General features: G+C 51.0%; 1 protein-coding gene across 23 annotated transcripts in view; it reads left to right on the top strand.

Annotated features, from left to right (window-relative positions):
- The window catches only part of DYSF (dysferlin), a 233,094-nt gene extending 211,128 nt beyond the window's left edge, over positions 1-21,966 (top strand). For all 23 annotated transcript variants that reach the window (XM_045369115.3, XM_045369111.3, XM_045369113.3 and 20 more), the window contains 10 exons: positions 577-719; positions 2,800-2,939; positions 4,174-4,262; positions 4,528-4,623; positions 5,021-5,162; positions 9,559-9,658; positions 14,416-14,594; positions 16,365-16,474; positions 17,719-17,866; positions 21,657-21,966. In XM_045369115.3, the coding sequence (XP_045225050.2) occupies positions 577-719; positions 2,800-2,939; positions 4,174-4,262; positions 4,528-4,623; positions 5,021-5,162; positions 9,559-9,658; positions 14,416-14,594; positions 16,365-16,474; positions 17,719-17,866; positions 21,657-21,695 (1,186 nt within the window). In that variant the 3' untranslated portion in view covers positions 21,696-21,966. The remainder of the gene's footprint in view (positions 1-576; positions 720-2,799; positions 2,940-4,173; positions 4,263-4,527; positions 4,624-5,020; positions 5,163-9,558; positions 9,659-14,415; positions 14,595-16,364; positions 16,475-17,718; positions 17,867-21,656) is intronic.
- Positions 21,967-22,670: the final 704 nt, after the last annotated feature.

The following is a 22,670-nucleotide window of genomic DNA, read 5'->3' as shown; positions in this document are numbered from 1 at the left end:
CCCATCCCCACTCCACAGATGAAGAAACTGAGGCCCAGAGATGTTATTGCTTCTAAGTGGTGGAATTAGGATTTGAACCAAGAACCTGGCTCATCACATTGTTATAATCCAGTTATCTGTAATGCACACAGAAGGCCTAGAGAGGGCTAGGCACCTGGAAAGGAAGAGAGGGAAGGAAGGCAGGAAAGAAGCAGAGGAGACAGATGGGAGGACATGTGTGCTGCAGCTGGGCCCAAAGGGGAATTTTGTGATGTTTTATGTCAGGGGAACGCATGTGAGGACAGCACCCCTCTTCCCGCCGTCTCGAGTCTTGTCTGGGTCTGATCCTCTAACTCTGGAAATTGAAAATATTTAAGTTGCAATTCCATACTTAAACGAGTCCTTTTCTCTCTGAGTCTCCATTTCTCCATCTGTAAAATGGGATAACCTATCATGGTGAGCGATCAGATGGGACACCCACTGTAAAAGCAAGGGCTGGGCAATGCTGTGCATGGGGGTACACTGGTCCCTGCATGCCCCTCTGCCCTCATGAGTGTCCTTGAAGCATCTCATCTAAGTCTTGTGCTTGGTCCTCAGCTCTGGACCGAACCAGTGGCGGGACCAGCTCCGCCCCTCCCAGCTCCTCCACCTCTTCTGCCAGCAGCGCAGAGTCAAGGCGCCTGTGTACCGGACAGACCGTGTGATGTTTCAGGATAAAGAATACTCCATTGAAGAAATAGGTGAGCTGCCACATGACCCCAAACCATGGTGGGTTCTCGCTGTATCCCTTCCTCTCTCATGAGACCCTCTGCTACCATAAAGGACCCAAGCGGACATAACCCATATCAGCAGACTATGGGGATGGGTCTTGCCAGGGCAGCACAGATGGGCTCCACTTGCACTTGGTACTTTGAGCACCAGTACTGACCTGTGATGCCGCTGTGAAAAGTAGAGGTCAGGGCACGGTCAGGGTCAGAGTGCAGTCCAAGGCCCGGTTGGGGCCCATCTGAGGGCAAGCTCAGAGGTGAGTCTGAAGCCAGTGTCAGGGTTAGAGTTAGGCTCAGTCTTTCTGGCATTGGCTGGTCTGACTCTGGTTGGAGTCTAGGGTACAGTCCACTTCTCAGAAACGGTTTTCTACTTGAATTGCACCAGCCTGGCAGCTTGACCCTGATGGTACCTTCCAAGCTCCCCACTCACAGCCCATGCAGCGAAAGGATCCCAAGGCAGGCAGGCCTGGTAGTGCCCCCACACTGCCCTGGGTCCTGCCCAGCACTGCTGGCTGAGAATCCCGCCACATGCTCTCCGTGTGTCTGAGATGCCCGCAGGCCTGCATCACCCACTCAGAGCAGCTCAGACTCCCCAGAGGTGTTTACAGGCCCAGCTGGCCCCTTGCCTCCTGGTTGCTTCAGAGATGTTTGATGTCAGAGCTGGTGCCAAGGTTATAAAAGGGAAAGGATGGCTTTGATGCCCCCATCCCCCACCCCCTCCTCCTTCTCATTCTGTTTTCCTGACTCTCCCAGGTCATGGCTGAGCCAGGCTCGGCCATAAGGCACCCCCCTGCCCCGCCCCCCTTCATTCCCTTTTCCCATAGAATGTGCATCTGTTTTCGGAGGAGCCTCATTTCCTTCTACTAGTCTGTGAGCAACTTTAGCACAGGGCCATGGCTCATGGTCATAAAGTCATAGGAAACAAAAGCCAGAAAGCTGGAGATGGTGAAGTCCAACATCTGCCTGCTTTTACAGATGAGGCTGGTAAGACCGAGAGTGGTGAACGACCTGTCCAATGTCACCCAACCAACTAGGAGCACAGCCAGGTTCCTGGCCCTGTGTGCCTTCTGAGACACATGCCTCTTTCTTTGAGGCCCCTACTGAAATGGGCAGGGCAGGTCTGATGGCTGAACACGTGTGTGTGTGCATATGGGTGTGCATGGGCACACCTGGGTACATGTATAGATGCGTGTGCCCACCATCAGCTTCCCAAGCCAAGGCCTTTGACATAGTGGGCTCCAAGTTCATGTTGCTGGATGCTCGGCCAGGCTTCTCAGAGTCAGGAATACCGCATGTCTTCTCCCCACCTGTAGCACCAGTTTTTGACCCATCCCCTAGCAGGGAGGAGATGTACCTGGGAAACACCTGGGGGCAGGAAGCGGTGTTCATGCCTAGTCATGCACCTTTCCTAAGTGAGCCTGTGATCTCAGCTGCCCTGCTGCTAGTCGTGTGGCTTCTCTGTGCCTCAAATTTCTCATCTATAAAATGGGGATAATAATAGCACTCAGCTTCTAGGATCCTTGTGAAGAATAAATTTGTTAATAGCTTGAAGAATAGTGCCTGGCACGTGGTTCCTGCTCTAGAAGTGTTTGCTGTTATTGCTATTATTTTAGCTACTGCTGCTAATAGAACAACTTACATGAGTGAGAGCATAAAACTAACAGCACCAAGATGCCAGATCTAAGGGCGAAGGTTGCTGAGGCTTAGAGTTGGGAGCAGTCAGGGAGGGCTTCCTGGAAGAAGTGGGCTTTGGAGACAGGAGGATTTGTATGGTGGAAAATAGGAAGAAAAATTTATAGAACAGGCTTGGTAGAAATGATGGCAATGGGGAATCTGGATTTTAAGCCTGGAGCTCGTGGACAGCAAGATTTCCCCTATGGAAAGTGAGACATGAGGACCAGAACAAGTACATCTGGGCTGGGGGTGAGGCTGCGGGGGTTAGGAGCTTCTTATTACTCTCAGGCAGCCCTGCTCAGCCTGCTTACTGGGCAGCCCCATCATCTCTCACTTCCCCAGCTCCTGCAATCTTTTTTTTGTCTTCTCTCTGGGGCAGAGGCTGGCAGGATCCCAAACCCACACCTGGGCCCCGTGGAGGAGCGTCTGGCTCTGCACGTGCTTCAGCAGCAGGGCCTGGTCCCAGAGCACGTGGAGTCACGGCCCCTCTACAGCCCCCTGCAGCCAGACATTGAGCAGGTAGGACCTTGACCCTTGGGCCCCAGAGTCCTTGAACTCCAGATAGCCCCAACCCCAGGGACAACGTGGATATCCCAGAGGAGCCAGTGGGTCCCTTGAGATTTGGCCAACCCCTCCTTGACCCATTTCTTCACAGTCCGAGTGCGGCCGTGGTTGGCCTTGGAGGGGATCTTTAGGGTCTGGCTTCCCCTGGCTGCCTCCATCCCTCAGGGCCTGTGAAACGAGTCTGAGCTTCCCCCTTTACCCCTGTAGGCCTGGCCTCTGACCTCTCCTTGTCATCCTGAAGCCTCTGTTTCAGCCTGACTTCAGGATGCCCCCATCCAACCACTCTCTGTCAGTGACTCAGTCTCAGATGTCTGGCCCTGTGCTGGGCTGCTGTGGGGTATGCAGCCAGGGTGGCCCTGGCATCCTATGACCCAATGACAAAGCCACCCACAGAGAACAGTCCTCAGTGGGAGGGGAATCCTCCCACGCTGAAGGGCGAGGACCACAGAGACAGCAGCCTTGGGATGGTGACAGGGAGGGCTTCCCGGAAGAGGTGAGCTCAGAGCTGGGTTTTGGAAGAGGAGAGGGGGAGACAAGGTTATAGGCAAAGAGAAAGGCCAAAGTGAGCCACGAGGTTGCCTTTGTGAATGCCAGAGGTCATACCTCTGTTGTTTGGAACTGAGCTCTCTCTCCACCTAGGTGGTTTGCCTACCGGCCTCCCCAGAGTGGCACAACGGGTGTGGAAACTTTGGCTCTTTCATCTTCTAGTTCTGTGACCCTGCAGAAGTGACTTAATCGAGTTACTTCAATCCCTGCTCCTTCTGCTCTAAGATGAGACAAATTCACACCTCACTTGCAGAGAGGGAGGAAGATGAGGGGTGGGCAGGGAGAGCAGTGTCCTGCCATGGAAGCCTTCTGAGCCCTCCATAACTGAACGGTGCTCTCTGACATGCCACGACTCTGCACATGCCATTCCCCTGGCTGCCAAGACTCAGCTCAGCCACCACCATCTCTGAGAAGCCCGTCCTGACCCTTGACCCCCAGGCACAGGCCCAAGTCAGAGGCCTGTGGGGCAGTAGTCACCTCTGCAGTTGACCCTGTAGTCCCCTGTTTGGGCAGTGAGTGAGGTTTTCTCTGGAAGGGCCTGGGTTTCTCTGTTCTGTGTCTCCAGCATCTGGCCCAGAGCAGGTGCTTGGTAACAGTTGGCTAAATGAGAAGGGTGGGGAGAGAACGGGCCCTGTCTCCACAGGGGAAGCTGCAGATGTGGGTCGACCTGTTTCCGAAGGCCCTGGGGCGCCCTGGACCTCCCTTCAACATCACCCCACGGAGAGCCAGAAGGTGACTTGCGCAGCCACAGGCTCTGAGCTGCACTGAGGGGTGGGGGCCTTGCAGCCTGCTGTGGGTGGGACTAGGCGGTTGCTCTTTTCTGCCTGGCTTCAGGCTATTCGGGCCATGGAATACAGTTCTCTTTTGGGCCTGGGCCAGTGTCCAGTCAGGCAGGCATCGAGTCCTCTTGGACTAGTCTGCTTCTTGGCTTCTTGGCCAAGGCCTTCCCATCCTCTGGTAGGAAATCTAGGTGGATTGGAGTCATACCTTTCCCCAGGTTTTTCCTGCGTTCTATTATCTGGAATACAAGAGATGTGATCCTGGATGACCTGAGCCTCACGGGGGAGAAGATGAGCGACATTTATGTGAAAGGGTAGGGAGCCAGCGTCCTCTTGCCTGTCCAGCTCGCCGCAGCTCCCATGCTCCCTCTGGGTTGCACACAGCATGAGGGGCTCTGGCTCAGGGAAGGGGAGAACAAGCAAGTTTCCAAGGAGGGCTCCTGGGGGTGGTCCCTGCCTTTGGGGAAATTGTTCTCCCACCAGATTTCTTTTTCCGCACTGAACTTTGGGTTGAACTTACAAGTTTAGTGGCTGGGAAGTTAGAATGTTTTCAAATTGATGGCACATTTTGTACATCGTGCCGATTTCCTGGGAATTCTTTTTGCAGTAAGCTCATCTACCTTCTTAACTCCTTGTCTGCCTAAGTTGACGATGTATATGCTGTGTTGGAAATCTTAATGAGAACCATTCTCTAAAAATGTGTATGTCTAGTTGGATGATTGGCTTTGAAGAACACAAGCAAAAGACAGACGTGCATTATCGCTCCCTGGGAGGTGAAGGCAACTTCAACTGGAGGTTCATTTTCCCCTTCGACTACCTGCCGGCTGAGCAAGTCTGTACCGTTGCCAAGAAGGTCAGTGTCCTTCCCATTCCCCGTGGTGCCAGCACCAGGGCTTCTAAAGTTACCCTGACCTGGCCACCAAGTCCCTGCCCAGCCACTGTCACAATCTCACTGCTGCCCCACCACATTGGAGCTACCACTGCCATCTCCACATGGCCACCACCTCCACTGTCCCGGCACTGCCAGTGTCACCACCACTGCTGTCTCAGCATTGTGTGATGGCCTCTGTCCCATCACAGCCAATGTCACCATGGCTGCTGTCCCATCACTGCTGGTGTTATCACGACTGTTGCCTCCTCACTGCCAATGTAACCACCACTGTTCCGTTGTTCATGGCACTACCCCTGCTCTCATTACTGCCTCCACCATCTCTGTATCCACCCCTTGTCACCATCTTTCCCATCCCCAGCACTGCCGCCACCCCATGGCCACCTCATGACCACACAGTGCCATATCCATCATTTGTAGCTAAATCCAGATCCCAAAGTCACTGCCTCCCTCCCTACCTCAGGCAAGTTAAGCAGCAGGAAGGATCATGGGGTCTGAGTGGGCAGAGTAGGGACACCCAGCATGGCCTTCAAAGGGGCAGTGGGGCAGACCCCATGGGGGAGCTTCCCGAGAAGGCCAGCCTGATCTGTAGATCATGGTGTCCACAGGATTGGGAGTTGCTTGGCCAAGTCTTTCCCATACCCCATTTTCCACATCTGTGCCTATGGTCACTGTCCAAGCTGGGCAGTCACTTGGAGCAGCTCTGTGCTTGCAGGCCCACAGCCATCACCCTCCTCTCTCCACTCCCGCCTCTCACTGCAGACCAAAGGCACCTGGGGAGACCTGGTTTGCATCAGCCAGAGGGGAGGCTGGATTTGGGGACCTCGGTCTCTGTGTCTCAGCATCTGCTAGTTTAGGTCTCATCTGGGGCATCAACTTTTTACTCCTGAACTAGGCAGAACTGGAGGGCAGCTGGCCTCTTCCTGCTAGGACTAGGCCTGCCCTCAGAGAGCAGCCCCTAGAACACAGAATGGGTGCTGAGGGCAGTGGAGACTTCAGGGCTATGCTGGCTGGAGGCAGAGGGGCCTCTGCTGTAACTTCTGACCATCCTTGTCCCACCCTGAGGTGCTCTCCTACTCAAGGGGGTAAATGCCTCTCTGGCATCTAGGTTCTGCTGGCCCAATTTCCTTCCAGAGGTGGCCCAAGGCTTTAAGCCTCAAAGCTTCTATGACTCCTTGTCTCTTGAAAGGAAGGGGATATATGATGCGTTCCGGTGCCTGGATTTTCTTAGTTCTCTTCATTACACCCCCTCTGCATGGCCCTTCCCAGCCTAACATGCAGAGTCATCTGCATGTTAGAGAAAGCAAAATGCTCCATGGAGCCTTCTGAAACCGTGAAACAAAAGAAAACATGGATTCAACAGGGTTGAGTGGATCTCTTTACCGAGCCATTGCTGTGGAGTGACTGGCAGAAAGCAGAACTGAGCAACAGGGTTCTGTGAGGTCAAGGAAAGCCTGGGCCATTTGCAGGTTGAGCCTTGTTTGCTGCTGTTCGGTGTGCTTGCCTGTCACAAGCCTGCTTCCATCAGAAAGCCAAGGCTGCATCTGCCCCAAGACACAGCACTGCCCCCACCCGCTGTGCTGTGGACAGAGGGAGAGGAGGCCTGGGAGTGGACGGGGGGGCTGTGCCGCACGTGGCACCCCCAGGGCTCACCTAGAAGGGCTGGACATGGATGGGGACTGAGACCGAGAGGAGTGGGAGGTGGGACAGCCCCTTCCTCATGACAGGTGAAGATGTGGATAAGGAGTGGCTGGAATGGAGGTTTCTGCTTTTGTCTCTGAAATAAGAGGAGAGATGATCCGGTACTGGGGCAGGTGACTTGAGACCAGTGGAAAAAGCTGGAAAGAGCTGCTGTGCTGAGTGGGTTGGGGAGGGACACAGAGAGATGGGGAGGAGTGTGACTGGCATCACAGAGAGGGTTACCTGGCAGTTCTGGGGACCCAGTTGTGGTTGCTGATTAAGAATTTGGGGTGACTCCATTCTGGCAATGATGTGGTTTTGTGTCTTTATCATACAGCCTGGTCAGGAGGAATGAAGAAGGGGAGAGTGGGGCCAACCTGTGGGCGAGTTCCAGAGGAAGACAGGATATGGAAGCGACTGCCTGATGGCCAAGAGGGTCTGGGCCAGACTTAGGACAATGAGAAGCCCCTGGGGGAGCAGGGATGGAGAGGAGGAAGAGGGGTCAGGAAGTTGAAGGAGAGGATCGCTGAGACGGAAGGCCAGAGGGGAAGGGACGTTCTACATGATGCCAGACTCTGGGGAGAAGGTGGCTGGAAGGAGGGGCAGAGAAGGTCAGAAGAGGAGGCTGAGAAACAGAAACAGGGGCCAGGTGGCTCTGAAGTCAACCAGAAGTGGCAGACAGAAACTGGCTTGGCTGAAGGCAGAGCCAGAGGGTCCCTCTTGGAGTGAAGGGACCCTGGGAGGCAGGCAGAGTCGTGGCCACAGTGGGGCACCAGTTAGCTGGGCTGGGCTGAAGGATCGAGTCTGAGGTGGGTTTATGCAGGGGCGCTGCACAGCCTCTGGGCTCCCTGGGCCTGCCACAGAGCCGGCCCTCTGCCGTGGGGTTCAGGGCCTCTGGCAGGCAGGCCCTCCAGGGACCCCATTAACCAGACGAGACTGTCGTAAAGTACAAGGTCTCCTTTCATCCGGCGGCTTTGAACCACCACTGGTTGCCCCGGCCCGGCTCCCCACCTGGAGCCCAGCACACCCACTGGGGCCTGCCTGCGCGTCAGGCACCCACCCTGCAAATAAACAGCTAGTAAAAGCGCCCAGGCCAGGAGCATAATGAGCGCCTGGGACCTGGGGGGGTTCATTCCCCAGGCTGGAGCCCCAGCCCAGCTGCTCCCACCAGGGGCCGTTTGAACCTCTGGCTCATTACCGAGCCCATAAACCAAGCCGGCCAGAGGAATGGAGGCTGCTGGCGGGCCATGCAGGCGGGCCTGCGGAGCTGGCCATAAAAGCTCGCCAGAGGAGGGAGGCACCTGCAGAAGGGCTGGGGCCCGGAAAAGGGGGGAGACACCAGACAGAGGGCTGGAGGCGAGGGGCCAGCTGGAGACCTGAGCCCCTTCCCCAACCCAGGCAGCAGTCCAGGCCGTGGCTGGTGCTTTGCACGGTGACCAGTCTTCACGGGGAAGGGATTGTGGTCTTCGGTTCGGGAGCTCACTGGGATTTCCATGGACAACCTCTGAGGCTGGGCTGGCCACACAGCAGGCCCTGGCTGGACAGCAAGGGTGGGTTTACCAGGCATTCAGTGGAGCTTTTCTCCTGCAGAGTTGGGTCCAGGCCCCTGCTCTGACCCGGCACTCAGGACTTGGCACCCGTTGTCTGCAGGATGGTCACACTGTTTCCTGTCCTTGCCACTCACCCAGGGGAGAGTTATAGTGAGAAACCAGAGAACAAGACTGCGCTGGAAAGCCCTAGTGACAGTGCTGGGGGTTGAGTATGGCTGGACTGAGGGGTGCTCTCCGGCCTCCGCGTGTGCAGTCCCACACTGCTCAGTTGCTCCATGAAACTTCAGTGGGAGGAAGCCCAAGATGACCTTGTTCCAGGCGAGCTGGTCTGAGGGAGGTGGGGTGGGGAGAGAAGGGCCCCTCCTCTCCTTTCAGCAGGAGACAGAACTTCCCAGTACTTCAGGCTTTGGCTTTGCTCTGGGGCAAGCTCTTGGAGTGAAGTTGGGTGGGGTGGAGAGGGAGGAGCTGGGGTCTAGATTCCAGTGCCAACTCCTTACAGCAGCGTGCTGGAAGATCCTTCTGTGACAGCCAGGCTGGGGTGGGGTCCCTCAGAGTCTCAGTTACCCCACCCTGACCCTGAGATGCCAGGTACAGAGCAGGGTTTACGGTAGAGAGCAGGACTCTGGAACCTGGCTGCCAGAATTTGAATCCAGCTTGCCACTTCCAAGCTGTGTGATCTTGGACAAATTACTTGCTTTGGTCTCCTCCACTGTGAAGATAGTATCTCCTTCATAGGTAGTTGGAAGGATAAATGAGTTCATAGCAGTAGAGGGCCAATGCATAGGAAGCATGATATTAATGTTATTATTATTAGTGGTCAGACCTCAGGCACATTCCTTTAACTTCTCCAAGCCTCTCCTTCAACATCTGCAAAATGGTAGTGACGACTTTGACTTACAGAATTCGGAGGATTAATGGAGCCATCTTATGTGAACTGAGCCTGCATGGTGCCTTTTTGGGCCCTTTTGGGCCTTCTGGGATCTGCCTTTCCCAGTCTTCCCACAGGACCTGACTCTGTCAAGACCCTTGGGGATGTCCTACTCCTCTGTCTCCTCCAGGCAGCCTCCAGGAACACTGCCTCTCTCTAACCTTGCTTCCTTGCATCCTTCTCTGTTCCTCCTCTGGGTCAGGATGCCTTCTGGAGGCTGGACAAGACTGAGAGCAAAATCCCAGCACGAGTGATATTCCAGATCTGGGACAATGACAAGTTCTCCTTTGATGATTTTCTGGGTAAGCACCATTTCTAGAATCCCATTCTGCACTTGGGGGCTGCCCCAGCACCCACACTGTGTGTTTATGCCACTGTTGGACCCTTGGGGAAGCCTAGCAGGAGGAGTGGTCCTGCTTTCTGCTTTCAGGGAGCTCAGGGTCATGTGTCCCAGTGTTAAGTGAGGTGTATGACACACAGCAATGTCAGAGTGATTGGTGGCCACTGAGGGTGGACCTGTCAGTAGAGGTGGCACTGAACACGGCCATGCTGGATGGTGGGACTCAGATCCGTAAGGATGCGAGGGACGCAAGTGTGTGCTGCCTGTCGCCAGCTGTCTGGCCTCACATTCGACACGGACTGAGCCCTGTGAGTGAGGGTATCAAGTCACTCTTCATCCTTGTGCCTGTGTGACCGACTGAATGAACAAACATAGCCTCCATCCCCATTACTGCCAGACAGGGTTCTGGTGGAAAGGGCTGTGCTGAAATCCAGGGCTGGGGAGCAGGGATTCTGGGTTGAAGGGAAGGTGCTGATGGTGGCTTTGTAGGGTTAGGATATGGGGACAAGGAGGAAGACATTGTATGGGGCCAGCATGCTTGTCCGTGAGAGCAGTGAGTTCATGATAGCCCCGTCATGGCTATAAAGGTTAACTCTGGAAAATGCGGTCTATCCATACAATGGGGTATTATTCAGCCATGAAAGCAATGGAATACTGATACATACTACACTGTGGGTGAACCTGAAAACATGCCAGGTGAAAGAAACCAGACACAAAAGGTCAAATATTATGTGACTTCATGTATATGAAATGTCCATAATAGGCAAATCCATAGAGACAGAAAATAGGTTAGTGGTTGCCAGTGATTGGGAGAAGTGGGGCTGGGGAGTGACTGTGACAAGTAAGAGGTTTCTTTTCGGGGTGATGGAAAGGTTCTGGAATTAGATGGTGGTGACGGTTGCACAACTCTGTGAATATACTCAAAGCCACTGATTTGTACACTTAAAATGGTTAAAGTGGTGCATTTATGTGACGTGCATTTTACCTTGATTAAAAAATAAAGCGAGTTTGTGAACATGGCAGCCCAGGAAGTCAGGATCCATGGTTTCTGGATCCGCTCTGCCACTTGGGAGCAGGGTGGCCTGGAGCTCTCCTGGGGTGGCCCTTGATTGGAGAAGGTGAGTTGGTCTTAGCTGAGCGCTGGGGCCCCCGCAGGGGATATTCTGAGGTGTGGCTTCCGGCAGTGGGGAGAAGGCTGCCAGTTCACCTGACTGTTCCCCCGCCCTGCACACCTGGCCTGGCCACATGCACACAGAGAACTTTGTTATAAAAGCATCAGGTCTAAAAAGGGTGGCACCAAGTTTGACTTCTATTATTTTATTTATTATTTTGTACATAATTCCTGTAGAGGAATTAGAAAATGCAGGTAAGCAATGCCTCCTCCCCACCTTAATCTCACCACCCAGAGATAATTTCCACTAACATTTTGGCATGGATTATTATGTTATATATTATTTGAGACTTAAACGTAAGTATTTTATATACGTATTAATATATACACATCTACATGCATACATATACAATACACACATATATGCATATGTATATGAATGGATTTCTATTACACAGACTGTTTTATATCCTGATTTTCTGGAAAACCCAATCTTCCAAGAACATCCTTTCTGGTCAGTAGGTATCGATCTGCATTTATATCTCCATCATCACACTTAATGCCTGCCTATGTTTTGTCGAAGAGATGGGCCCTGTTTTCATTAATTAATCCTCTCTTGGTGGGTATTCAGGTCATCTCCAGGTTTTCCAAAGTGAGTGACACCCTTGGTGTATGCATATCTTTGGATCTTTTGTGCATATCTTTGCTTAGCTCTAAGAAGCAGATGTGTCTTTGTACATTTTAATAGTTTTTGAAACATTTTGTTCAGTTGCCCTCTAGAAAGGTTTTACTTGTTTATACTCCCACCTGTGCCCTGTTTCTACAGGGTGCCATTTTCCCTAAACTTTTGCTACCACTGTACATTAAAAAAAATTGCCAATAAGATAATTCCTTTTTATTTGCATTTTTTTAATTGCATTTAAGGTAGAACTTTAAAATATATTTATTATCCATATTGTGGAATTTTTTCATGGTTTTGCAATGTTCATCTTTTATTATTGATTTTCAGAGCCTTTTATGTATTAAGAATACATTGCAAATAATTTCTCCGGATTTTTCTTATGCTTTAAATTGTTTATGGAGTCTTTTTTCTTACAGACTTTATGAATTTATGGCATCAGCCTTTCCTTTATGAAGTGAGGCTTTAGAAAATTAGTTTTTAAAAGAAAAACAAAAAAACCCTGCCTTTTTTACTGACTGAGTAAACCATGTTCAAAATAAAGTTAAACAGACTCATCCTTTGTTTTAAAAAATAAAACCATTAACAAATACTAGCTTTTATATCCATGAGATTTTTCTTTTCCACCTTCATAATTTATTTTCTAATTATGTAATTTATGTCTTTTGAATATTTCTTAATTTTTAAAGGTAATGGTTAAGCACCTATAAAGTCACCATCCAGTTATCCTGTGTTTCCTTACAGTTTCTTATGTAGGTCATGCTGAGATAATGTGTGTGCGTGCGTGTGCATGTGTGTGTGTGTGTGTGTGTGTGTGTGGTTTAATATTCTGATATTTGCTTAATCTATTGGCATCATATTTCAAATAGAAAATAAACATTCATTCATCTGCACTGGAGGGATGGAGAGCTATATGGGTGGGTGGAGACATAGATGAGTGCCACTATACAGTTGAATAAGTGGACAGACAGGTGGAATAATAACCTAATTAATGGACAGATATAGTGCTTAACAAATGGTAGCTATAGAGGAATGTAGATAGGTCAAAGTAGATGGACAGCTGTATGGAAGGACAGACTGATAAATGGATGAGTGGAAAGAAAGAAAACTAGAAAAAAAGTTATATTTAATGTTCACTTATAGCAACTATGCATTCCACACTGAAAAAATTTGAATCACCTTTGCATGGTGTTTGAGAATTTCTTTAATTTGGCTTCAGAAAATAATTTTTCTATTGATCTTTCTTAATCCCTTCAGCAGCCTGTGCTCCAATCCCATTGACTTTATCAGGTCATGATTAGATTAGGTGAAATGACATGAAATTGCTGTTTAAATGGGTCAAAGATAGTTAAATACAAGAATTTTCATATGGTTCAACCTAATAGTTGAAGGTATCCTGGGAGATAATGGATAAAAGGGATGATTAGATAAAACAATATAAAAAGATGGCTGCTTGGATAACTAGGTGGTAGATGAAAAAGACTGTTGGATGAACCACAGTGAGGTACCACTTCATGTCTACTAAGATGGCAATAATAATAATAATAATAACAATAATAATAAACCAGAAGAGAACAAGTGTTTTGACGATGTGGAGAAATTGCTGGTGTGCTGGGACATTGTTGGTTTTGTAAAATGATTCAGCTGCTGTGGAAAACTGTTTGGCAGTTCCCTGAAAAGCTGATCATAGAATTACTAATGAACCAAGAATCCTCCTCCAGGTGTGTACCCCAGAGAATCGAAAGCAGGGACTCAGACATTTGTGTGCTAACGTTCACTGCAACATTATTCACTATATGAAGTTAAAAGATGGGAACAACTCAAGTGTCCATCAACAGATGAATGAATGAACAAAGTGTGGTACATTTCTCTTATCTGAAATGCTTGGAACCAGAAGTGTTTCAGATTTTTGATGCTTTTTGGATTTCGGAATAATTGCATATAAGATATCTTTGGGATAGGACCCAAATCTAAATACAAAATTTTTTTCATATATACTTTGTAAGAATAATCTGAAGGGAATTTTACAGAATATTTAAAATAATTTTATGCATGAAGCAAAGTTTAAGTACGTATGTGTGGAGTTTTCCACTTGTAGCATCATGTTGGCAATCAGAAAGTTTCAGACTTTGGAGCATTTTGAATTTCAGATTTTCAGATTAGGGATGTTCAACCTGTATGTATCTAGAATGGAATCTTATTCAACCACAAAAAAATAATACGGTTTAAAAAAAAACACTACTGATATATACAACAAGGATGACCCCTGAAAACATTATGGAAATCAAAATAAGCCAGACACAGAAGAACAAATATTGTATGATTCCACTTATATGAAATATCTAGAATAGACAAATTCATAGAGACAGAAAGTAGACTAGAGGTTACGAGGGCGAAGGGGAGGGAGGAATGGGGAGTTATTTCTTAATGGGTGCAGAGTTTTTGTTTGGGGGATGCAAAGGTTTTGGAAATAGTAGTGATGGTTGTACAGCATTGTGGCTGTAATTAAAGCCACTGAATTGTGCAGTTAACATGGTTAAAATAACAAATGTTCTGTTATATGTATTTTACCATGATAAAAACAATTTAAAAAAATTGATGGATCGCTGTTTATAGATGGTGTATGAATGGATTTTTACATAAATGAGTCATTGAAGAGGTGGGTGGCTTTGTTAAGGGTGAGTAAATAGGAGTGGATGAACATGTATATGAATGCGTGAGTAGGTGAATGGGAAGCTGTATAGATGGAATGGGAAACAATGGGTGGGGAGACGGAGAGTTTGTGAGATTTTACCTGTGGCTCGGCCATGGATAGAAGCTGGTGACAGAGGAGGTCACTGAGTTTTTCCTGAAGCTGCCCTGCCTAAGGGTGGCTACAGGCTGGCAGTGTTCGAGCAACCCTTGGACAAAAACCACCTCGGTGTTGCAGGCTCCCTGCAGCTCGATCTCAACCGCATGCCCAAGCCAGCCAAGACAGCCGAGAAGTGCTCCTTGGACCAGCTGGATGACACTTTCCACCCAGAATGGTTTGTGTCCCTTTTTGAGCAGAAAACAGTGAAGGGCTGGTGGCCTTGTGTAGCAGAAGAGGGTGAGAAGAAGATACTGGCGGTAAGTCTGCTTCTCCAGCCCCAGCGGAGGGCATGGGGGCAGCTTCTTCCATATACATTGTCAGAAAATATATCATCAGAAAATACATGCTTACTCTTCCTCCTCCTTTCTCCCTCTCTCCTGCCCCCGTCCCCCCCTTACTCTATTTTCCAAGGCATTCTCCCTCTTTCCTCCCAATTTCCAGCCTTCTTCTCCTTTGAGGCTCACATCCCAGGGGAAGCCTATTTAAATCAAAAGATGACTCTGTTTATACTCTGCTCATTGGCTTTAATAGAGACCTGTGTCCTGGGTTTCCTCTGATCTGGGCTTCCTGGGTGAATGGACAGGGGTCATGCCTCTCCCATTTGAGCAGGACCCTCTGAGGGACCATCCTTGCTCTACTCTCTGAGAGGTCTGCTTAGAGGGGTGACTGGAGGGCCAGAGGGAACCGTCCTTCCCCTGAGTCCACAGCAGTCATGGAGAAGAAGTTAATCCCTGAAAGTTTACTTAGAAATTGCAGGCAGCCAGCCAACCCTGAAAGTGGTCCTTGAAATTGAATCTACTTGTTATATAAAGAATGGTAACAATAAGAAACACTAGTGCCCCAAAGGAAAAAGGAGAAAACGACATGCATAGATAATTCACAAAATAATTACCAATGTCTGCAAAACATTTTAAAAAAGATTTAGTCTCTCTAGTAATTAAATAAAGGGATACAGTAGTCCCCCCTTATCTGCAGGAGGTATGTTCCAAGACCCCCAGGGGATGCCTGAAACTGCAGATAGTACTAAGCCCATATTATGTACTATGTTTATTCCCATCTATACATATCTATGAGAAAGTTTAATTTCTAAATGAGGCACAGTAAGAGAGTAACAACTATAATAATAAAATAGAACAGTTATAACTATATATTGTTATAAAAGTTAGGTGAATGTGGTCTTTCTCTCTGTGTATCAAATATCTTACTGTACTGGCCCACAGGTAGCTGAAACCCTAGAAATCAAACCCAAAGATAAGGGAGGACTACTGTATTTTAAAATGTGGGTTTTTTTTGTCTGTTAAATTATATATATTTTTAAAATAGAAATGCTCATTGCTGCTGAGGATGCAGAGAGAAGACAGGCCCCCCTTTTACTTCTGCTGGGAGTGTTAATGGTTTTACTGTGTGGAGGAAGCAATTTGATAACATATAGTAACAGATTTACCAATATTTCTGCCCTTGGACTCTGTCATCCCACTTCTAAAATCTCTTCTAAATAAATAACCCAATAAAATTTAAAAATCTAGGTTCTGGGATATTTGTTGCAGCATTATTTATCCTATCAAACAGTTGGAAACAACCTAAATGAACCAAAATAAGTAGTTTACTAAATAATTATGGTCAACCATCCCATAGAATGTTTGGCAGTCGTTCAAAACCAAACTTTAAAGGATAGACAACTACATAGTGAATATTCCTAAGTGAAAAGAAGCCAGCTATGGAAATGTATATTTCATACACCTGCAGAGAAAATCAGCTGTGATGCATGCAGATGTTAACAGTGCTTGTCTCCATGTAGTGGACGTGAGGGTGAGAGTCTCCCTTCTTTATACATTTCTGAGGTTTCCAAATGTTTTACGAAGAGCAAGTGCTGCGTTTATGTTCAGAAACCCTACATCTTTTTTTATTTTTGTTTATTTATTTATTTTAATAATGAAGTGGCCCTTATGTTTTTCCTGGCCTGGTTATTCTCCAGGCCACTGAGCAGAGCCTTTGTGCCCCTAACCAGGCGCTCTCTGTCCCCTCAGGGCAAGCTGGAAATGACCTTGGAGATTGTAACAGAGAGTGAGCATGAGGAGCGGCCCGCTGGCCAGGGCAGGGATGAGCCCAACATGAACCCTAAACTTGAGGACCCAAGGTCAGTGCCCAGCCCCTGAGCCCCAATGCCCACAGGTCTGGGGGTACAGGCACAGTCCAGGAGGCATCCCATTGCATGGCCATGTAGAAGTCACAAAGCCCACATGGCTCAGAGAGGGGCATGACTCATCCAAGGCCACACAGTAAGTTAGGGGGCAGGTGACGGGCATCTTTCCAGAGAACACTGGGCTCAGCGAATTCAAGACGCAGGTGCTACTGGGTACCTGTTGGTTGCGTGCCAAGCATGCTATCATATGCATGTATACATCGTGCTATGGAACCTTCCCTGCAGGGTAGTTGTAATCTCAGCAAAGTTCAATAAGGGCGTTCCAGCTAGGACAGTGGTGAAGCGGAAATGTTCTCACCTGGTCTGATTGGCTCCAGAGCCCAATCAAGGTCTTGACCTTACCTACCAAGCTGCCTTCCATGGGTCTCCTGTGGTGCCAGTATGACTTTCAAATGGTCTTTCAGCCTTCATTTTCCCATCTGTGAAATGGGGAGCCCAATCCCTGTCTTCCCTATATCACAGGCCTCTTAGGGAATGTGCTATGATTGTGCCATGGGGCTGGCAGAGCAGTGAGAGGCACCCTTGCCTGAGGATGCTGGGCTCTGCACAGGAAGAAAAGAGAGACCCATGAGACACCAGCGTGCAGTCTGAGTTAACGGGGCCATGATGGAGACACAGAATCCTCCACGTACTTTGAGTTGTGGAGCTGGCCTAGGGAAAGGTTTTGAGATTCTTGGTTGTGAGAGAACCAGCTTCCTATGTTCTCTTCCCACCATCCTTCCCTGAGCATGGACCAGCCATGTGCATCTGAGCAGGTGGCTTGGCTTATCTGGGACTCAGTGGGCTGGGGAGCACTTTGAGGCACTGCCCAGCTCCTAAATCTGTAGTTCGTGATTAAGTCCTGGGTCAGGAATGGGCAAGGGCACCAAGGAAGGTGTCCTGGAGAGGGTGGCAGAGAACTGGGCCCCTGAGGATGCTTAGGGCTTGGCAGCACCCAGAAGAGGAGGGCAGCACAGGTGGGGGTGACACTGTAGCAAGGGCTTGGGGGAGACGGAATACAAGCGCAAAGGGCTAGTTTAGGGACAGGGCCTGTCAGTTTAGAGGAGGGCAGAGAACTGGGCAGGCGCTGGGGGTGGACTGCAGAGGGCCAGGCCGTTGGACCTGCTGTTGAGAGCAGAGTTTGGAGAAAGCAGCCCTAGTAGAGGATGCCCAGTTGACCTCCAGGATCTCGCTTCCAGGCGCCCCGACACCTCCTTCCTGTGGTTCACCTCCCCATACAAGACCATGAAGTTCATCCTGTGGCGGCGTTTCCGGTGGGCCATCATCCTCTTTATCATCCTCTTCATCCTGCTGCTGTTCCTGGCCATCTTCATCTACGCCTTCCCGGTGAGCAGGCCTGATGGCGCTATGGTGGGGGAACTCTGGGTCTAATGGGGGAGTTCATCATTGTCCTAAAAGAGCTCTCCCAGTCTAATGGAGAGAAGTAACCTCTGTCCTTGGAGAGCCCCTGGTCTGATGAGGATTCAGAGCCCTGCTCTGGGTGGTCTCCAATCTGGTAGGTATACAAAGTTCTACCATTGGAGGCTCTTAGTCCAGTGAGAGAAACTGAGTACTTGCCCTTCCTGGTGAGACAAAGCTGTCCTCAGCAAGCCCCTAGAATATGTAATCAAGGGGTGAGGAGAAGATGAGGCCCTTTGGGTTGCGGTGGGCGGGGGCCTTTCTGGAAGGGAGGTGTGGAACTGGGTCTGAAAGGAAGGTGAGATGTCGATGGCAGAGCAGAGAAGGTCCCTTTGTCTTGACAGCAGTTGCAAATCCAGAGGAAGGGAGGAGCTGGGGCTGGGAGAGCATCTCAGGGTCTACCTGAGGCCCTCAATAGAGTGTGTCCTGCCTCCTGCAGCAGGTGGGCATAGGAAAGCTGTCGGGGAGTGGGAGACTGGCCCAGGAGCCCTTATTTGGCTCGATGCCCATTTGGGTTTCCTTTCACTTGGTAAGAAGTCAGTTGATGAGCTTGCAGGTGGCTCATCACCAGTTGATGACCAGAGGTGGCTGTCGTGCCCCTGCTCTGTGGGGCCTTGCTTGTGGGAGGAAGGCCCCTGCCTATACTTCCCCAACCCACACAACTCATCAGGGGACCCGGATCACCAGGGAGCCTCCCCCGGTGTCTCTGATACTTTAGACCTTGAAGGGGTTGCAGCATTCTCAGGCTGACACCTGATTTCTAATGCTCTTTAAAATTTAAAAGAAACCTTTTTAATATGAAAACTCCAACCCTATATAAAAGTGGAGAGAATGGTGTAATCCACCCCTTGTGGACCTTATGTTGGTGGTAAAAACGCAAACACTCAGGGAAGGAAAGGGCCTGGCTGTAGGCTGCACACTACTTCGCGCACACTCCCAATCCAGGGCTCGCTGTGATTCCCGCTTCAGGCCTCAGTCCTGGTCAGCACCAGGCCACTGGCCCAGAGCATTGTTCCCCTGGCAGACAGGCTGCTTGGGGAACTGCCCCTAGGTGAGCTCTTTGCTCTGTGAGTCCTCCAGGAGAAGGAAAGGGCAAGACCCCCCTCCCACTGTAGCTGGCCTATGCCTGTGTCTGCAGAATGCATCTCAGAGAGGAAGAGAGTTAAAACCACACATCTTTCCATGCAGTTTCTAACAGCTGAACTGAGAGGAGCTGGGGAAAGGACGTCTGCTTTGGATGCCCAGATCAGCTACCCTCTGGGCCATAGTGACTAAGGAGAGTCTAGAACCGGGGTGATGATGGGTCTGCCTATAGGCCAGACCTGCTAAGCTGGCTGTGGTCGCCCAAGGCGCCATGGCGAAATGTTTCTGAGGTTCTGAGGTTTGTTGATCAGCAAAATCTGACTGTGGTCCAGGGTAGATCTAGGTTGCAGGGACCTGAGGTGTGTACCATGTGGGAGGCCTCTTTAAGCAAAGGAAGATGAGATTACAAATATAAGCTGAGATACAGGACTATGGAAGGGTGTGTGCATGTGTAGTGTCCTGTAGCATGAGCTGTCGCTGTGACCTGAGATCCGGGGTCAGGCGCCAGGACTTCTGCCTGGTGTTTCCTGCGCAGACGGCACCTTTCCCAGCCTGCCTCAAGCTCCTCCTCCCATTCAGAGCCCAGCTGGCCAGTGTTCAGTTAGCCACAGAGACTCTAAGCACCTGTGTGTGTCTGGGAGGTAAGGGCGTGTTTTGGGGATGAGGGAGAAGAGGATGAGGCCTCGTGCCACTGGGAGTGCTCAGTTCCCTGTGGAGACACTGAAACCAGAGAGTAAGGAAAAATACTGTGGATGGTCCAATGCTCTTTCGGGAGGCTCAGGCCATGGGAGTTTAGGAAGAGAAGAGCTGTTGCAGACTCTTGCCCTCTGTGTGGTCTGAGGACTAGCAGCAGCAGCACCAGGGAACTCACTAGAAACTCAGAGTCCCGAGCCAGCCCCAGCCTGCTGAGGGGGAATCTGCATTTGGGCACATGATGGTTGGAGAAACCCTGTTGGATGTGACAGAGCTCTGTCGCTGAAGTCAGGATTACCGACTCTCCCTGTGACCTTGGCAAATCCCTCCTGCTCATGTGAGGAAGGGGCTGCACGAGGCCAGCTCTGGCCTTCTGTGGCTGGGACTGTGCTTAGGGGAGCACCGTCATCTTCCCTGGGTGCTGTTCATTAAGCCAAGCCTCCTTCTGAAAAGCCAAAGGGAGGGGAAGGGCAGGTCCAAAGTGGCATCACCACCACCTGTGATATGCCTAAGCCCAGCCCCTGCCAGCTGCACCCTGCACTGTGAGGTTACTGGGCCGCAGATCTAGGCCTCCAGGGGCCTGGGGAAGGAGGCCCTGCTGCCTGGCCGGGAGAGGAAGGAAAGATTTCCAGTTACTTCCAGCCTGTGGTCCTTCCTCATCCCTGTGGGCAGGAGCAGAGCGGCACTGTGGGGGGCCTGGTCAGAACTCCTCCCTGTCTCCTGGCCGCCCAGCAGTGGGCCACTCTCCTTTGAGTTCTTCTGGAAGTTTTCCTCTTTAAAATATGGACCCTGCCTCCCCTCTCCCAGGGCTGGTGTGGGGGTGTCAGATCCTAGGTGAGGGGTCTAGGGATGAAGGGGGTGGCCTGGGCCTGAGGCTGTAGACTGGCTTTGCTCACAGGTCTTTGCTGCAAGCTGAGCACATCCTGTCTCCCTCCACCCAAGTCACTCAATCATTTGGCCAGTACCAGACTATGAGGGCCGGGCCCTGGTGACCCTCACCTGGCTTTCAGGCCTTGGGACAGAGGCTGCCCGCCCCAAGCCAGGGCCTAGTGGAGAGGGGCTCAAGGACAGGGCAGCTCCCTGCAGTTGGCCTAATCCCCCACCCTCTTGGAAATTCCCTTGGGAGGGGTACGGGGGGCAGCCTGTCTGATTCCTCTCAGCTTCCCCCTCGGAGCCAGCCGGGAGCAGGGCCAGCGTGGGGAGGCAGGAGGCGTTTGGCGGGGAAGGAGGCCCACTCTGTTTCCAGAGTTGGCTTTCCCCGGCCGGCGCTGGGGAACATACTGTCCCAATTAGGAGCCCTGTGTTGTGTTGTATGTGTTTTCATGGTTTTGGGGGGGAGAAATGGGGAGGGGAGGATACTGTCAATCCTGCAGCAGGCAGGGCTCAATCAAGGGCGCCCCGCCTCTAGTGCTGGGCTGTGCCGTGGGTCATCCACGACAGCCCGTCCCCAGCTCTCTCTCTCTCTGCTTTCTGGACAAGGGTGTGATGATCCGTGAGCCCTGGGCTGCCATGTGGGGGAGGACCCTGGGCCCTGCCTTCAGCACCTGTCTGACGGAAGAGGCCAGGTCCAGGGTGCTCAGAGTCCTCTGGGCAGTCAGCTGGAACCTGGGAATGGGCCTGGCTTGATGGGGGAGAAGACAGAGCAATTTGGGCAGCTTTAGCCCCGAGGTGGGAGGGTGCGGGTGGAGTTTTGGAGGGTATGGGTTTGCCTGATGGGCTGGAGCACTAGGCAGGGCCGAGTGTTGAGCCCTGCATGGGATGGATGGCAAGTGGTGAGGGCGAGGCCTGGGCAGGTGGTTGAAGAGCCACGAGCCTCCTCTCTCAGCTTCTTGCCTGCTGGCAGCTCAGCCCCGTCCTCTGAGCCCCAGATCCGGGACAGCAGCTCTGGCTGTGCCTGCCCCAGTGGGATCACCCTGTGTCCCTGTCTCCTCCCTCTCTCCAGAACTATGCTGCCATGAAGCTGGTGAAGCCCTTCAGCTGAGGACTCCCCTGCCCTGTAGGAGCGGGCGTGGGGTCCCCTCCAGCATGGGACTGGCCGGCCTCCTCCACTCAGCTCGGCGAGCTCCTCCAGACCTCCAAGGCCTGATCGTCCTGCCAGGGTGGGCAGATAGACAGATGGACCGGCCCACACTCCCAGAGTTGCTTACATGGAGCTCTGAGATCACCCCACTTCCATCATTTCCTTAACCCCCGACCCAACGCTTTTTTGGATCAGCTCGGACATATTTCAGTATAAAACAGTTTGAACCACACAGCAGTGTCAGTGTGTGTATCTCTACGGTACCTGAACAGGGTGTGACTGTGAAGGGGGATGTGCCTGGGTGGGCGGGGAGGGTGGACTGGGTGTAGGTGCTACTTCCGGCCCAGCCTTCTGGAGGGAGAGGCAGCCCAGAAGCAGTGGGTGGGGCCCCGTGAACTGCTGCTTCTTTCACAAGACTGGTTGGGGATAGGGTGGGCCTGGGGCTTGGTGTCTGGCTTGCCTTAGCCCCGGCCTTCTCTGCCTCCTCTCCAATCCAGGACTTTCCCCTTTCCCCCTGCCTTCTCCTCACTCGGGCACCCCCTGTCTCTTTCCCAAGCTGCCTAGGAGGGCAGCTACCTGTATCTTCTGGTTTCTTTGACCATGCTGGGGAAGAGGTTCCATTTTATAGAAAGGGAACTCCAGCGGGGAGGGTTCGGCCAGGAATCCGCTAGGCAGGGAGGCCACAGCACCTCTGGCTTTGGCCTATTCCCATAGAATCCTGGGATTGCTTGGGTTCTCTCTCTCCACTTCCTCTCTCTGCTTTCAGAATCTGATCTTGACAAAGACACCTTTTTCTTGTGGTCTAAAGCTTAGTTGTAGCCATTGGTTTGACATTTCCTGCAGGAATTGGGCTTAATCTACAGGAGCAGCAGGAACATACTTGGAGAGAAAGCCAAGAGCTTGAAAACATCACGTTTCCAAGAGTCTCCTGCCTCT

The sequence above is a fragment of the Macaca fascicularis genome, chromosome 13 (assembly GCF_037993035.2).
Source record: "Macaca fascicularis isolate 582-1 chromosome 13, T2T-MFA8v1.1".
In the NCBI taxonomy this organism is placed as follows: Eukaryota; Metazoa; Chordata; class Mammalia; order Primates; family Cercopithecidae; genus Macaca; species Macaca fascicularis.
Note: the sequence above shows the minus strand (reverse complement) of the source record. Positions and strands in the feature narration are given on the sequence as shown.